The sequence below is a fragment of the Schistocerca piceifrons genome, chromosome 3, assembly GCF_021461385.2.
Source record: "Schistocerca piceifrons isolate TAMUIC-IGC-003096 chromosome 3, iqSchPice1.1, whole genome shotgun sequence".
NCBI classification, from domain to species: domain Eukaryota; kingdom Metazoa; phylum Arthropoda; class Insecta; order Orthoptera; family Acrididae; genus Schistocerca; species Schistocerca piceifrons.
Window position 1 is genome coordinate 849,874,001 of NC_060140.1, and position 16,504 is coordinate 849,890,504.

Here is a 16,504-nt window from a genome sequence, read left to right on the forward strand (position 1 = left end):
CACTAGCGCAACGAGTTGTTCACATGATATTCATTGGACTGTTGCCTGTAAACATGTGCCACATCAGTGCTCTTGGAAGAGAGCTGTGGTGGTAACATGGCTCTGTTGTTGTTCCTGTATAGTGATTTGCAAAGATGGAAAAAATAGAGATTCGAGTAGTGAATAAGTACTTCGTAAAGAAAGGTATGAAAGCAAAGGACATTCATGCCGATCTCCAGAATACACTGGGGCCTCTGCTCCTTCATATTCAACTGTTGCCATGAATTTAAATTTGGTCGGAAGAGCTTAAATGATGATCCGTGCAGTGGTCAGCCAAGATGTATCACTACTCCAGAAATCATTGCAAAAGTGCACAAAATGGTCATGGAGGATAACCGATTGAAAGTGCGTGAAATTGCTCACACTTTCCAGATGTCATCTGAAAGGATATATCATATTTTAAGTGAAGAATTAGAAATGAAAAAATTATCTGCAATATGAGTGCCACGACTCTTGATGCTGGATCAAAAGCGCATGAGAATAGACATATCGGAACAATGTTTGTCCCATTTTAGGAGAAATGAATAAGATTTTTTGCACTGGTTTGTGACCACAGTTGGAACTTTGATGCACTACTATACCCCAGAGACAAAACAACAGTCAGAGCAGAGGAAACATGCTGATTCTCTGCCACTAAAGAAAGCAAAGGCAATTCTTTCGGTGGGAAAGGTCATGGCATCAGTGTTCTGGGATGTGAAGGGGATTCTGTTTGTAGATTATCTTCCCACTGGGCAAGCAATTACTGGAGAACTAACCTCCTGGACAAATTTCACCAAAAGATACATGAAAAAAAGGCCAGTTTTAGCAAGGAAGGAGGTCATCTTCCATCAAAACAATGTGCACCTGCACACATGTGCCATCACCATGGCAAAATTACATGAACTAAGGTATGAATTGTTGCCACACCTGCCTTATTCACCTGATATGGCATCGTTAGACTTTCATCTCTCCCAAAACTGAAAATTTTTTCTGATGGATGAAGATTCACTTCAGACGAAGAATTGATAGCCGGGGTTGACAACTATTTTGCGGGCCTGGAGGAAACTCGTTTTAGAGATGGGATCAAGGTATTGGAACATCTTTGGACCAAGTGCATTAATCTACAAAGAGACTATATTGAAAAATAAGAGTTTCAGTGATGTAAGCACTTTTTTCTATTCCGTTCTGAGAACTTTTCAGACCATCCTCATATCTCAGGAAAAAGATCGCATATTCGTAATCATCACAAATTCTTGAATGCTCAAATAGCCTCTCCTAGCATATACATATGTCAAGCATATACATATGCCAAGCATAGACACGTTTACATCAAAAGGAGCTCAGCTTGTATTTTGTTTGAAGCATCATCTCTATGTCTAAATATTTGATTTGAAAAATTCATTTCCACTGAATTTGCAGTCAGAATGTTTTAGTGTGATTCTATGTGAAAACCCCAGCATGTGGGATATAACTCAAAATTTGAGGTACTTCAGTCAAAATCAGTGCAGTTAGTTTTTTTTGTAATAATGATGATAACACTGAAAATTCAAATAGAATACACTCAGAACAGAATGAGATTTTCACTCTGCAGCGGAGTGTGCGCTGATATGAAACTTCATGGCAGATTAAAACTGTGTGCCCGACAAAGACTCGAACTCGGGACCTTTGCCTTTTGCGGGCAAGTGCTGGCGAGCACTTGCCCGCGAAAGGCAAAGGTCCCGAGTTCGAGTCTCGGTCGGGCACACAGTTTTAATCTGTCAGGAAGTTTCAGAATACACTCAGATTCATTTGTCTATCCTTCAGTGTTTTTTTTTTTTTTTTTAAAAAACTCTAGCGATAGCAACATTGTGTTTTTCAGTGCTATTCCTAATTTCATTTTTGTCGACACTTTCACTATTGTCACTTGCACTTCAGTATTCTTTGATTTTTGCATTTTCCCATCTCCTCTTCACTGTCTCACTACAGTTTACTGAGTGTTTCTTACATTGAGGCATGCTTTATAGTGGTAGTTAGTGGTGCTTCATCATATCAAAGAACATTAAAGGAACCACAAAGTAGTGTACACGAACATTCACCCTTGAACATGGAAAGTACTTTCTCGTCTGTGCTGTGTCTGCATGGTTGTGTCATTGGCTGTGGGTATAGCTGGTCACACAGAATAAAAATGGGTCTTTCCTGGCTGCCATTTGTCATGCTGTCATCAATCGCCAGCCTCTCGCGTCACGTTAGAGTTCGAACACTGCAGAGACGTTGACTGCTAGTGTGTATGTATGTGTCGTTGTATGAATAAAGTTATGTAAAGTAACTGGACTGTCTGCAAATGTTCCTCACCTGCTCACACTAAGAACCTCGCATCCCATCACCACACATCATGGACCAGAAACCTTTATAACAATTGAGTCTGCTGTGAACGTCAGTCTGCACATTTGGAAATTGCAAAATGAAACATAAGTCAAGTTAACCATATTTATTTATATTGATTTCAGATGCACATATAGATTAGACACATACACATACACAACTACATACGTATGTACAGATTATGCACATATACAGACCTACTCGTATAAAATCAATGTTTCAGTTAACTTTCTGCACTGTTCACATTTATCTAGTAATAGTAAAGCGACTGTATTTCAACTTTTTTCAAAAAATCAAAATGATCACAATAAAAAAATGCTACTCCTCCATCAATCTTAAAACATTTTTGACTGAAAACATCTTTGTGAACACATTCCGTGGTAACCAAAAACTCCATGTATGGACATTTAAAAAAAAATTCAAAACTAAAAAATTCAAAAGTGATGAAAAATTTGTTTAGCAAATTGAATTTGCCACTGAATTCAGCATGCCAAGATATGTTATTAAACAATTTTCAGCCCTCAGTAATTTTTTTTATATATGACAAGGTTGAAATTTCACCAGTACGTTCCATTCAGTACAAACAGCATTTACGTATCAGCATGTAATGACAATGAGATTATTACATGTAAAATAAAGGAAATCTAACTTAATATGCGGATGGTGTCCCAGAATTCCAGCACAAAACGTTTTGTAGCATTGAAGTACTGCAGTTCACAAAACTTTTTATGTTTAAACTGTTGGAAAGCATTTTACCCACCCTATCCTTGCTAGTAGCACACATTGTTGAACACTGGGTAACGTGTGTGCTAGGGCAGATATGAAGTCTCTTCGTTCTCTGCAGCGTTATTGTTCCTCTTCCTACTGCTGCTGAAATGGTACTGCTCTTCATTTACCTGTAAGAAATAACTTCATTCTCTCTAATGAAATGGGCTATGTGGCTGTTACCAGTCTCTTTACAGTATTTTTGATCATAAAAGTCCCGGGAGAAATATTCTTATTTCTTTTTCTTGGTCTTTCATTTGTAAACATTATTTGAGTTTAGTGTACAGATATTTAAAAATCAGACAGCAAGGGGCTACATGCTTGTTTTGCACCCATCACTATACTTGTTGCGGAGATGTTCAATCCTTCTTTAGGGCAGTTGTAGAAAGAAATACTTTTTGCAGGCACCTGTCTCTTTGTGTATGTTGTCATGACTTTGTATTGCTTATATTGAAATGCCATACGCATTTGTCTCATAATGCCACAGGTATTTGTCTCATAAAACCAAGCAAACTTGAACTCGACAGCTTTGTGTTCATTGGTCAGGAACTCAACAGGAATTTCACATTTACGATGGTTGGAACTTGAATAGTGGCAACTATTTATTCACAACTGAAACAAAAGTGTTACATGTCTGCATCCATTACTGTCCTTCAAAGTAGTCTCCAGTGTTGTGTAGAATCCATTGCCAGCAATGTGGAAGGCGTGGTATACTGTTAGCAGAGCCTGTTGTATTGATGGTAAGAATGGGGCGGTTACTGCCTGTCGAATCTCTGGAACAGTTCTGCATCGAATGCCATGAAGTGGTTCCTTCATCTTCGGAATCAAGTCAAAGTCACAAGGACTTTAATCTGAGGAGTATGGTGGATGGTACAGTACTTCGCAGTCCCATCGACCGAACAGAGCAGTCACAGCTTGTGCTGTATGCGCCCGCGCATTGTCGTGCAAAATGATGGGTGGGGTTGCACAGAAAGTGTCATCGCTTCTTTCGCAAAGCTGGTCACAGGTGATGCTCCAAAAACGAACAGGAATACTGCGCATTGATGGCCTGCCATGGAGGAACGTAATGTGTTAGGATAACACGATCGCAGTCGTACACGAGAATCACCGTAACTTTCACCATACTGGGCTCTGATGCACTTTAGACTTTCGCTGAGATCCATGATGACGCTATTTGTTGGATTGGCATTTCAGTTTTGGCTCTTACAATGTGGCCCATGTCTCATCCAGTGTTATGAAACAGCGTAAGAAAGCACTCATAACGCTCCAAGTGCGTCTGAGCAGTGTCGTAATGCATCCATTTATGCATTTCCGTCAAGTCCTGTGGAACCCAACGGGATGCAATTTTTCGCATGCCTAGGTGTTTCTTCAGAATGCAAAGCACATTCGTATGCGCTAATCCGGTTTCATGGGCTAGCTCAAGAATCCATGTGGCATCGATCATTGCCTACTAAAGTGGCAACAGCATGCACTACTTCTTCATAGATGCTATGATGACCTGCCCAATGCTTTTCTGCCCCAGTTTGCCAACCTTCATTGGAGACTTTTAACCAACATGCCAAATGCCTCTTGAAGACTGTCGTGCTGTACGACCTCTGGCACATTCAATCTTGATCCAACTCCATTGTTCCTGTTTCAAAAACATAGGGACATCGTTACGTTAGACCGCTCGCTCACAAGTGACTGTGTTTCTCTTGACTTTGCATGTGCTGGTGATGTGGGACAGTGTAGCAATTCAAGGGATACCTAATTTGTCGTAGAAGTCAGTAAATCACTCAACGGACAGTATTTTTCAGTGCAGGTATTTCGTTCATTCTAAGCAAGTATCGATTCATGACATCATCGTCCAGACACGAGTTTACTGTAATCTGAATCCGTTTTAGCAAACTAATAGTTTGTCTCAGGTGATAAATTTTATTGATTATGAAATAAAAGTTCTTGAAGTTTACTCAGAATCAGGAATGTTTAATTAGTAGCTGTATGTCATAATTTATCTGTTTAATATAAAGGTGTTTTGATTTTTGGATGCATGGAAAAAAGTGTGAATTTATGTGCAGCTTTTACTCTGAGATGAGTTGTCACTTGGAATGCAAAAGTGTGTGTGTACGGTTTGTTGACCTGTGCGGTGAATTTTATTTTTATGATTTTGACTCGGATGGAGACAAATCCAGTTCCAGTTAGACTTCACGTGAGATCACGTTATTACAAGAGAGTCGTTTAGCCCATTATGGCAAAACTGAAACTGGCGCGCTCAATTTAAAATACTTTACACGCCAGTGTGTAATCAAGCTGCCCTGTAAATCACATACAATATTTGGTAAGAAGCAGTTTAAAAAGTTAAATCGCCAACTGTTGCATAACTTCATTGTTATCACTACAGAACTTATTATATCGTGTTTCTTCATCAAGAGATTTCAAAAAGCCAGGACAAATAAGAACAAAGAAGAAGAAGACTACTAAAAGAAGAGGCATCGGCATATATTTGGTGACCCACGTTGGGCGCCAAATATTTACCGATGTATCTTCTTTTATTCGTCTTCTTGTTTGCATTAATTGCATTAAGTTATAACCCATATTGTATTATTGTGTGATGTTCAGTCTTCTTGTTACGCAACACAATAATATACCATACTGGTAGCTATGGTGGAAAATGGCTCTGGTTTTATGTTAGAATAGTTCGTCTGTAGGGTTCTGCTTTTGGCATGCGAGCACTTAGTCACAATAGCTCGTGGTAAATGTGCACTAATAATATTGTACTGAATGCTTTTCAGCAGGGCTCCTTTGCGTAAATGGCTGCTTCTTTCATTTGGTTTTACTGTACAACTCACAAAAAAAAAGGAACCATCATTCACAGTGACCATTTCAACACTGGAAGTGGCAGTGATATTCAAATAAGTATCATAATCACTTTTTCAAAACTTAGTGTTTGTAAACTCAGACATCTCCATCATCATCATCATCATCATCATCATCATCATCATCACCACCACTTCACAGTGCGTCAAGAAAAAACAAACCCCTTGTTGCCTTCCTTCCGATTGCAACTGAGGCCTAGGCCACACTACAAACAGCTGATAGCTCGGCAGTGGGGCCTCGCTCAGCTGGTATGACATGATAAATAGCTCATGGCTCTGTTGTGACTCAAAGGATTCCAAACTCGAACTCTTGATACTTCACTTACATAGCACTAGCTGCACTTGGCAATCAATTTTCTATGTTTTTTGACTACGGAGAGGTTTCTTGAAGAAATTTGAGAAATTTATTCCAAATGTTTTTCCTCCATCTGTACTACAGAAAACCTTCTATAATAAATGCTGTTTGTCTACAATGTATGATTAATATTTGTGGTCAGACCACAATAGCTGATTTAGCAGTATTACTGAGAGTGTCTTCTGCTAATTTAGATCAACTCTAGACATAATTCAGTTGATAAAAGTTTATTGTTATTGAGCACATTGAATTTCCGCACTGGGTTCATTTTCTGAACTAGTTAAAAATTGATCTCCAGTGAGCAATATTAATACAATTATTCCTCAGAGAGAGAATAATACATCAAGATAGTTAATTTTATATGCTGACTGTATCAGATACAATAATTGCACATAGAATTTAGTGTGTGGAGAATGATCGTAAAGAATAGAGATGTACCATAAGCAGAAAAGAACCAAATAAGATTTTTGTAATAAATAAAGATCGCAAGTAAAAGATACGGTACAGTAAAAATTAAAGGCAGAAATGGCTTTAGGAGAGGAGATGAAGCTATTGTGCATAAAAAGTTCTGAGTGTGCAGGCATGATTTTGGAATTAGAACTCAGTGTTACTTGAAATTTATACTTCCATTATTATTACTAATTGATATCGGTGTGCTGTAACAGAGTGATGTTAGTTTTGTTCATAAGTGTAGTATGTGGAAGAAAAAAGGTCCCTTTCCATTGCCTTGGCCACTGACATCTAGAATAAATTCGGGGGTGGGGAGGTGGTGAAAATTGACTCCTCCATTCTACATTATTATTCCACATTAAATTTTGAAATTTATGAAGTTCTCTTGCAGACTCCTGAATGCTTGAAATGAATTTCCACTACTGCTCAGTAAATAGGTAGTCACTATGTTTACTAAAAATGTGAAGCATACAGCTTCCACATCTTTTATAATTGAATTCAAATAACTCAGCTGATGGCCTCACGTATTTTGATTTGGTGAGTGAAGAAAGGAACTCTGGGAAGATTACTTTGCAGTGGTGGGATGAAATTGGGAAGTTCATAGTTGGACTGGGTTTGGTAGCAAGCAAGATGAAGTTTCATCATACATTGGGGAGGTTGTAGAAATCATCCCCCCCCCCCCCCCCCTCCACTCATGCAAATTATGGTCTCCCATAATAATTTCAATTCTGTTCAGAACTGTCAGTTACTACAAGAACTTTTGCATGTATACTTATTATTTTAGAATACTCAGGTCCAACAAGAGAAAGTTATGGTCTTATGCTGCGTGCATGTTTTCTTGCTAATTTGCAGATGTCGAAGCTTGGACACCGCCTCACCCACAAGATATGGGTTCGTCATTTTCTTCTGAGAAGAAATCTTCACACTTCTGGCAGAGCGCTCCTGTTACAGAGTGGTCAAAGGAACAAGTATGTATCAGGAATTACAATACTGCCCCCAAATTGCACATTAATCCAACCTAATGATAATTATTGCTGTGTAATTTTACAATAAATTTCCAGAAGTAACAAATTAAATTTACATGAGACACAATATCACTTCCCTCTCACATAAGAGTCCACTTGCCAACTGAGAAGCAGCCTGCAAAATAACACTAATTCATGACCTGTAGTGGTCACAGAAAGAAGCAGAAACTTCATTTTCTGGGAACAGTAAAAGCCCTTCGTTATCTTTGTACATGTTTGAAAGAATCTAAAGGATCTGCATGACTGAGCACTGTAGGCTTCAATTTAAATTATATCTGGGAAATATTGCTTGCATACGTTTAAAATTGAACTACTTGCTGTAGATTTTAAAAGTAAGAGCTTCAGTAATCTCAAATAAAGAAGTAACAGTTATTCAAAGAACAAGGTACATGGACTTCCAATTTGTGGACTAAATTTTTTTTATCAATTCTGGTTGGCTTCAGGCAGCTGAATTGGTGAACCACTTTGCTGGCAATCTGAGTGTTGCCAGTCCAATGATTTCATAACTTACTGATTCAGCTGCAATGTTATATTTCGACAGTTCATTAGTTAACTGTCAGTTTGTCCGACCATGCCAAGGTAATGGTAACTGTTTGCATTCTGCAGAAGTAAATTCCTTCCTCCTAATCACCAGGTGAGAACTGATCATTGAACTTGCATCTGAGAGGAGTGAATTTTAAATCCCATTGGCCACACAGATTAAGGTTACTCATGGTCTCCTCTAAATCAGTTAGTGCACATAACCTGAATTAGCCCTTTGCAAAGGACTGTGATTTCTTTTGCTATACTCTGTGCTTGTCCGATTAGAGCTTGTGATCCAGCTCTCTAATGACCTCACTTTTAATGGGATGTTAAACAAACACCAATCATACCTATCCCTCCACTTAGTCCATGCATTGTGTCAGATGAAGGATGGATGCACTGCTACAAAAGACTTCAGCATGATCTGTTTAGACTAATCCATTATGAATATCAGTTTGAAGGCTTTCATGAACAGTGTCATTTTGAATAAAATAATTTTGGGTATTAGGCCACATCATCATAAAACACTAAAACAACTAAATAGCTGCTGTTTCGACTGACTTTGCAGGGTCCTCAACAGGACAGTTAACTGCTGGTTACAGGTGAATGTCTTTCTCTACATACCATCTACTTTGTTTACCTGGTGGCAATCAGTGTCGCATATCTGGGATGTCATTGGACCATTTGAAAAGAGGTTACTATGGAGGAAGGTGGCTGTGTGGAAGATTATTGTGTGTACTACTCTGGTAGGTGACTGGAAGGCAACACTTTGTAGGTGATTAGTAGACAACAGAAAATCAGCATCTTACATCCAGGGATAGTGTTTTCCTGTAGCGAAGCACTGAAGCTGCATGGTAGTTCACTTGCGGCGACTGTTTATGCTGTTAAAACCAGGTAAAGTGGCGCTATCAGCTGGCGAACACAAGCAGTCCGCCAGACTACAATTGCTGGCTTCCACGCAATTGGTAACTTGAAGCTATTCTCCCTGTGAGTGCTGTTAAGATGTTTAATTGTTTTGATAGCCTCTCTTACTTACCACTGCTGCATCCACAGCTACTGAGCAGGCACATGAGTTTCTTGACAATTGATAAAATGGCCATATTCCTTGTTGTGTTCAGTGCCGGATGACCTGTCATTCTGTCCCAGTCGTACATAATGTTTGTGCTCTGACACAAAGTACTAATGGCTCAGACGGTTGCACTGACAGACATTGCCACATTATTGTCAAAGTTTGTAGATGCCTGCAGTGTGGAGAGCATCTATGGCATTTTTGTGGGCCTTGACAAAAATCAAATCTTGCTGCCACTCTGTAGTACGGGTTTAATTCCTCTGTGATGCAGAACATCACCTGTGTGGTCACTGACACCTCTCACGTTAGGTAAGTGAGCATCAGGAAGAGTTTCTTCTGTAGTCTTCCAGCAGTTAACCATTCAGAAGTGGCCACAACAGTGACAATTCAGTTGCTTTAGTGTTTTACAATGACAACCTAATACCCAAAATTATTTTATTCAAAATCCATAATGAAGTTTTCACACTTTGTGTGCTTCGTAACGAGATTGCCTGACAACCTGAACCGAGCGATATGGTGCAAATTTTGGAAACCGAACTCTCTTATAACAAGAACAGCTGAATTTGGTGGCCGACCATCGAGATTGAGGCTTACATAGGGTGAATGGCGGGATGGTTCCTTTGTATTTCCAGATCCACCCACACCCATTCTGAGCTTGTGTTTGATTTGTTTGGTTGTTGACAGTGCATTAATCATTGGGGTTGTTTGCTGTAGAGCAGTTTGTACTAAACTTATGTAAGTATTAACCTGCATTATATCTAATAGGGACTGATTGAGAGAGGATGTACACACGGATTGTTTTGACACCCTATTAACCTATTGTGTCTTATCGTGTGTGCATGTGAGTAGCTTCTAATCATTTTGTCCTGTGGTACTTTACATTGTTTCCTCCCACCCTTAGTTTTTCATGTATTATAATCTTTAAATTATCATGTGACAGTGTTTTAAAAGCTTCTTTGATATGTTCTCTAGCAGGGCTTGAAAATGGTCACTGACAAATAGTAGAAAATAAAATATAGTACAGAAATATAACTTTTGTGGAACAGTGGCTTTCATTTGAGCAGCTAATGAGGATTACGAATTCGAGCAAGAAGAAAATTATTGAATTCATAGACATACCACACATTGCCACATGGCAGTCCAGATTGCTTGAAGCCTCTGAAGATGAGAGCACTCATCCTAGAAAAGAAATTGCTAATATCATACATCTTCAGTAACATAAATGTGATGGTGTGTCTTTGTTTTTGCAAATAGGTCTGCCAGTGGCTGCTGGCTCTCAGCCTGGAGCAGCACATTCCAAAGTTCCTCGAGATGCAAGTGGGAGGTGCCACGCTGCTGCAGCTGGAATCGAGGGACTTCAAGCAGCTTGGCGTGAACGGAGAGGACAAGAACCGCCTGAAGCGGAAACTGAAGGAGCTGCGGGTTCAGGTGGAGAAGGAGCGCAGGCAGCAGGAGAAAGAGCGCAAGGAGAGGGAGCGCCTGCAGCGCAAAGCCGAGAAGATGGCGGAGAAAGCTAGTCGACGCAAATAGTCTGTGCGTGCAGATCGGCAGTTGTTTTGCGAGTGGGAAATAAGTTTGGAACGTTGTACTTGTTATGAAGTGTGTCCTTGCTGGTGCATACTCGTGACAAAATAATTTATTTATATTACAGGTATTGTTACCAACTGATTTGGACTAGTGGTACCCTGGGTATTTGTTTATACCTGTTGGTCCCAATCAATAAAGCCCAAGAATTCTTGTATGGGCATTAGCTGTTGAATATAGTGATCATTTTAAAAAAAAGAAATACACCCATAGCAATTCTTTAGTCACTCTGCAGCAGGTGTCTGTAGCTGTGATTGATTCTGTAAGTAATCTTCACATGTGAAAGTTCTAATGTAAAGATAGTATCGGCTTGGACATGTTGTCCCTTGCATATTTACAATTAAGTGACTTTGCAAGTTCAAGCCGAACTCCAGAAAACTGTGATTTAGTGACGAATCGGTGATTTTTAAAAATAAAATTACTGATGCTCATATTGCATTTCAGCTAAGTGTTGTATGGATATTTGTAAGTCATGTATTTTATACGTTTTTTTGTCTTTTTCAGTATTTTGATGTGGCAGCTTGAATCAGATATTGGCATTTTTGTTGTCTCTGTTGTACATATGTTTTTTATTTACAAAACATGAAATGTATCATAAGAGTAAAATAGGATAGTTGTCAGCGGTGTGTGGACATTGGACATCTGTGAGGTGCAGAGGACTTACTCTCAGGAAAGTGAATTGCTGACCTCCATCAGAATGTTTGTTTCCTGATTGTGTGACAGCAAAAGGAAAAAATAAAACAACATAAGAAGATGAAAATTAAAGTACTTCTCATTGTTCCTCTTGATGATCCAAATTTTGATGGGTCATTACTCTGTATTTACAGTTTTAAAGATACAGCCTCTGGAACTGACCAGTATTTAGCACAAGAATGTGTTAGTTATAGTGAAGTACAGTATACGCAGTGGTGGCAATATTTCTTGATCTCTTATGTCCAGTATGAAATGTGACTTGTAATTTTTCTTATTACTGTTTTATTTTGTCTGCAGATATTTGAATCGATTATCTGTGAGATCCACATTCTTTTTATGCTACCTAATTAATACTGGACATAGTAACTGCAAAATGTGTCACAGAAAGATTGCATAATTTATAAATCGGGAAATTACTGTGAGAACCTTATTTATAATTATCTTTCTCGAAACAGTAATTTCCAGCTAATATTTTTTTGCAGTTTATGCCTCTGAGAGCTTCATTTTATTATTTTTAAGTTTTCATTGTTAATAACAGAGACATTTACTGTTCAGAAATCTTTTGCCGAGCATTACTTAATCTCGTAATGGTACTAAGTACTTGGAAACTTACTTCTTTGAGGATATTTTAATTCTGTCTCGGCTGTTACAAGTTACGACACTTAAAGAAGTGTGTCTATCAGATATTGTCACATTTTTCTGTCTTTTGTACCTTGTTGAAATGTAATGTAATAAGTGCATAGTGGACTGAAGTTAGTGAGCATAAGTATTATAGAAATAAGAAATACTGGCACAGAGATCCTGTTGCATGCTTTCCGTAATATTTTTGTACATGTCATTTTGGAGCAAGCAGATGCATTTTGTACTGGTTTAAGATAAATTGCTGAAATAATCAGTTTTTAGGAAAGTGCCTCGAGAGATATTATTTCACACTGAGAGAGAGGCCACACACAGTGGCTTGTGACTGCAGTTTGTATTTTGGTATTTATAATTGTGAGCACATTTATTTTAATCTGCAGTTATGTAGCAAACTGTGGTTTCTCTGTACGCATTTGTCATTGACAGATTTTGTACTTTTAGTTTTTGAAATTTATTTGCTCTGTAATTTTTGGTAATAATTCTTCATAAGTGGAAGATAATGTCCTGGTGCAAAAAATTATGGCCAATTTTTATAGAGATAATCTTGTTTAATCTCAGGTTTGTGGCAAGGGTTATTTCACTGTTACCTGGAAATTATGTCCACATTCAGCTGCAGTAACTTTCTGTCCTAATAAACTGCTCCTTGTCAAATTCTTATTTCATTTCATTTCATTTCCACACGTCAAAACTATAACCTCCCTCACCCTCTTTTCATTCCTTCAGTTCTAAGGCATATTGATTTTTCTTATTTAGTTTAAAATGCTGCTTTTATTTTTAGATTTTATAGATGCTTTTACATGTTCTTCTGCAGATAAAGAAACATATTTTCAAAAATAAGGGACAGTTGAGCATTTACTGCAAGAACTATAGTAACAGTGAGTTCCAGAAATCAGTGATGTTTTTGTGCCACTGGGACCCTTGGTTCAGTAAAACAATGGGAAGAGAATGCAGCCACCATAGTCATATAAAAGGTAAACTACACAGGTTTCTTCTTAAAAATGATCTATAATCATCATTTACTGAATGAGAGGCATAATCCTCTGGACAGATAAGATTTCATGTGATTTTTTTTTTTTTTTTTTAAACGCACAAGCATTGTTTAAACAAAGTTAGCATGTGTAAATAATGTCACAATTATTAAGTACAAGTGATTTACAACATTGGAAGTATTCAGAGATGAAACTTTATGGCATTAATAAACACTGTTTTACAACGGTGTAAATAAAAGGTATTTTGCAGTTTTGGATGCTATTCCAATAGGTTATATATGTTTTTTCTGTCTACAGAGGCATAAAAACAGCCATTTACTTATGCTGAATAGATAAATAAGTCTGCTGCCAAATAAAAATCTGAACAGACATTTAGTATTTGATGCCACCTCTTCAAAATGACCAGAATATCCTATAAATATACAGGGTGTTTCAGGAGAAATGGTAAATATTTTAGGTAGTGGCAGCATAGATGAATTGCAATTAAAAAAATGCCATATAATGTGTGTGCAGTTGTTATTGAGTACAGAGATACATCTTTTATTCCGTAACCCAAACAAACTTAAAGCAAAGACAAATAGGATGTTCACAGTTGATTTTCAAAAATTCCAATGCCCACATCAATGCAATTTTGACTTCTCTTGAGAACACCACGTGTAGCTGTTCTGAGGTTGTCTTTGCACTCTTTTATGAGGACTACACTACTCTAATCTGAACAATCAAATGAACTCTTGTGGTTACTTTTTCTTTGTAGACTTCTCCTTTCAACCATCTCCACAGGCAAAAATCCAAAGAAGTAAGGTCCAGGGGCATCGGTGGCCAAGAAACATGCCCATATCTACCAATCCATCTTCTGGGGAATGTTAGGTTTAGACGGTACATCACCTGATGATTACAAACTACAGGAGCCCCATTATACTGGATGAACATATGCATTCTTATAGCCAAAGGAACCTCTTCCAATAATATCGGCAGCTCGTTTTCAAGAAAGTGTAGATAATAGGATCCTGAAAGATGATGCAGTAACACAACAGGGCCAGTCAACTGATTGTTTATCAAACAATGGCATGTGGGCTTTCTTCAGAACACTGATGTGAATTAAGAGTGTTACTGATGCTGTCACGTGTGAAAATGGCTTCATCAGTGAAGAGTAAAAATGGGATTACCTGGAAATTTTCAAGTGCCCAATGACAAAATTCCAAGTGTTTACCTTCATCTCCTGCTCAAAGGTGCTGAATGAGCTGTAAATGATATGGATGGAACTCATGCATATGTAATGTTTGTCATACTCTTGTATTTGGAACACCAATACGTGCAGAAACTCTACATGTGCTTCTTGAAGGACTATGTTCTACTGACTGAATAATACCTTCTACATCATCCACAGTCTGTTCATTTACACATTCAGATGCAACATGATTGCTGGGCACTGTACCAGTGTCTCACAGTATATTGAACACACAAGTAAACACTCTTGAATCTGGTAGTCTGTGTTTAGGAATTCGTATACCGAATTCTCTACAACCATTAGCAGCATTTCCATTAAAAAAACCCTTACACAAATACTGCATCGGCATACTTGGCATCTGTAAATTGGTGTGGTATGTTTACACACCTCAGTGCAGTAGACTTGGCCAACAAATGACAATGAAAACTTTAATGTAAACTAAAGCACAACTTCACAGCATGAACATCAACACTCTACTGCTGATATTTGATAAATACGCCATAGCAACCGGTGTACCAACATGTGAAATGAAAATGCATTGAACTCGGCTGTATCTCTGTACTCAATAAAAATTGGACACGTTATATGGCATTTTTATTGCTGTTCATCTATACTAACATCTCCTAAAGTATTTACTGCTACTCCTGAAACACTTTGTATTCAAAATTAAGACAGAGTTGGTAATTATTGACCTGACTAAGTACAAACAGTTGCTAATAAATTTGTACTTTGTCTCAGAAAATTGAATCCAGTGAAATTTACTGAAACATGTAGCCACATATAATGTATTTGCTGCTAAGAACACCAAGTATTACTATCGAAAGACATCAGAAATAAATTACGACAGATTCAAAGACATGTCTACTGAGAACTGGGCAGGTTATATAAAGTATGATAAAGAAGCAAATAATGCGCATTTTGAACATACAGTGTTGCATCAATTTTTTGCCGCAGGACTCAGTACAGTGGAAATAATCAAAGAAAACAAATTTTCACATTTCATTCTGATGGCAAAGAGCAACATGCTGCTTGCATGAGATCAGAACATGAAGTTTCTAAAGGTTTCAATTGTTATTTGCTACAGTCCTCTTCAGGGTGGTTGACTGCTGTGTACCGGTGAATGTATTCCTTTATATACTGTCATTTTCGGTTATCTCGTGCTTCCGACATCACATATCTGAACTGTCAATGATCAGCTTGAAGAGGTTGTTATGGAGGAATGGCTGTAAGGTACACTGTTGCCTGTGCTACCCTTGTGGCTGATTGGATGGCAACTCTAGTTGCTGATTGGGAGACAACAACGTATCAGCTGCCTGTTGCCTGTGTCCCTGTGGTGACTGGTAGGCCAATTCTTGTTGGTAATTGGAAGGCAGTAGCAAATTGGCAGTTTGTGTTGAGGGGTGGCGTTTTCCTGCAGCAAGGCATTAATGCTGCACGACAGTTCTCTCGGCTGTTGTTTACACTCTTAAACCTGAGTGAAGTGGTGCCTGGCCACTGAACACTTCGTTCGTTGGTCTGAAATCACTGGCAGTCAGGCTCCAGTACTTTGTAGCCATTCTTCCTGTTCATGTTGTTAGAGCATTTAATTATTTTAGCAGCCTCTCTTATTTTTTGTTGCTGCATCCACCACTGCTAAGTAAGCATGTGAGGTTCTTGAAAATTGATAGGATGGCCACATTCCTGGTGATGGTCTGCTACAGCTGACGTATTGTTCTGTTCCATTCATATGTAACGTTCATGTTCCAAAATGCAAGTGCAAATGATCTCCTGGTTTCACCAACATAGACCTCACTGCATTCACACTGAAGTCAGTAGACAGCTGCAGTGTGGAGAGCATTCACAGGATGCTTAGTGGGCTTCAACAAATTAACCAGTCGCTTACTAGAGTTGCTTTCAAACAGCTACCAGGGTAGCACACACAACAGCATGCAGCACAGCAACCCCTCCATAA

The 16,504-nt window shown here is 38.4% G+C and overlaps 1 protein-coding gene across 1 annotated transcript in view; it reads left to right on the plus strand.

Annotated features, from left to right (window-relative positions):
- Nucleotides 1-12,993, plus strand: part of LOC124789117 — a 209,455-nt gene extending 196,462 nt beyond the window's left edge. Inside the window, exons 25-26 of the mRNA XM_047256405.1 lie at nt 7,657-7,772; nt 10,675-12,993. Of these exons, the coding sequence (XP_047112361.1) occupies nt 7,657-7,772; nt 10,675-10,950 (392 nt within the window). The 3' untranslated portion in view covers nt 10,951-12,993. The remainder of the gene's footprint in view (nt 1-7,656; nt 7,773-10,674) is intronic.
- Nucleotides 12,994-16,504: the final 3,511 nt, after the last annotated feature.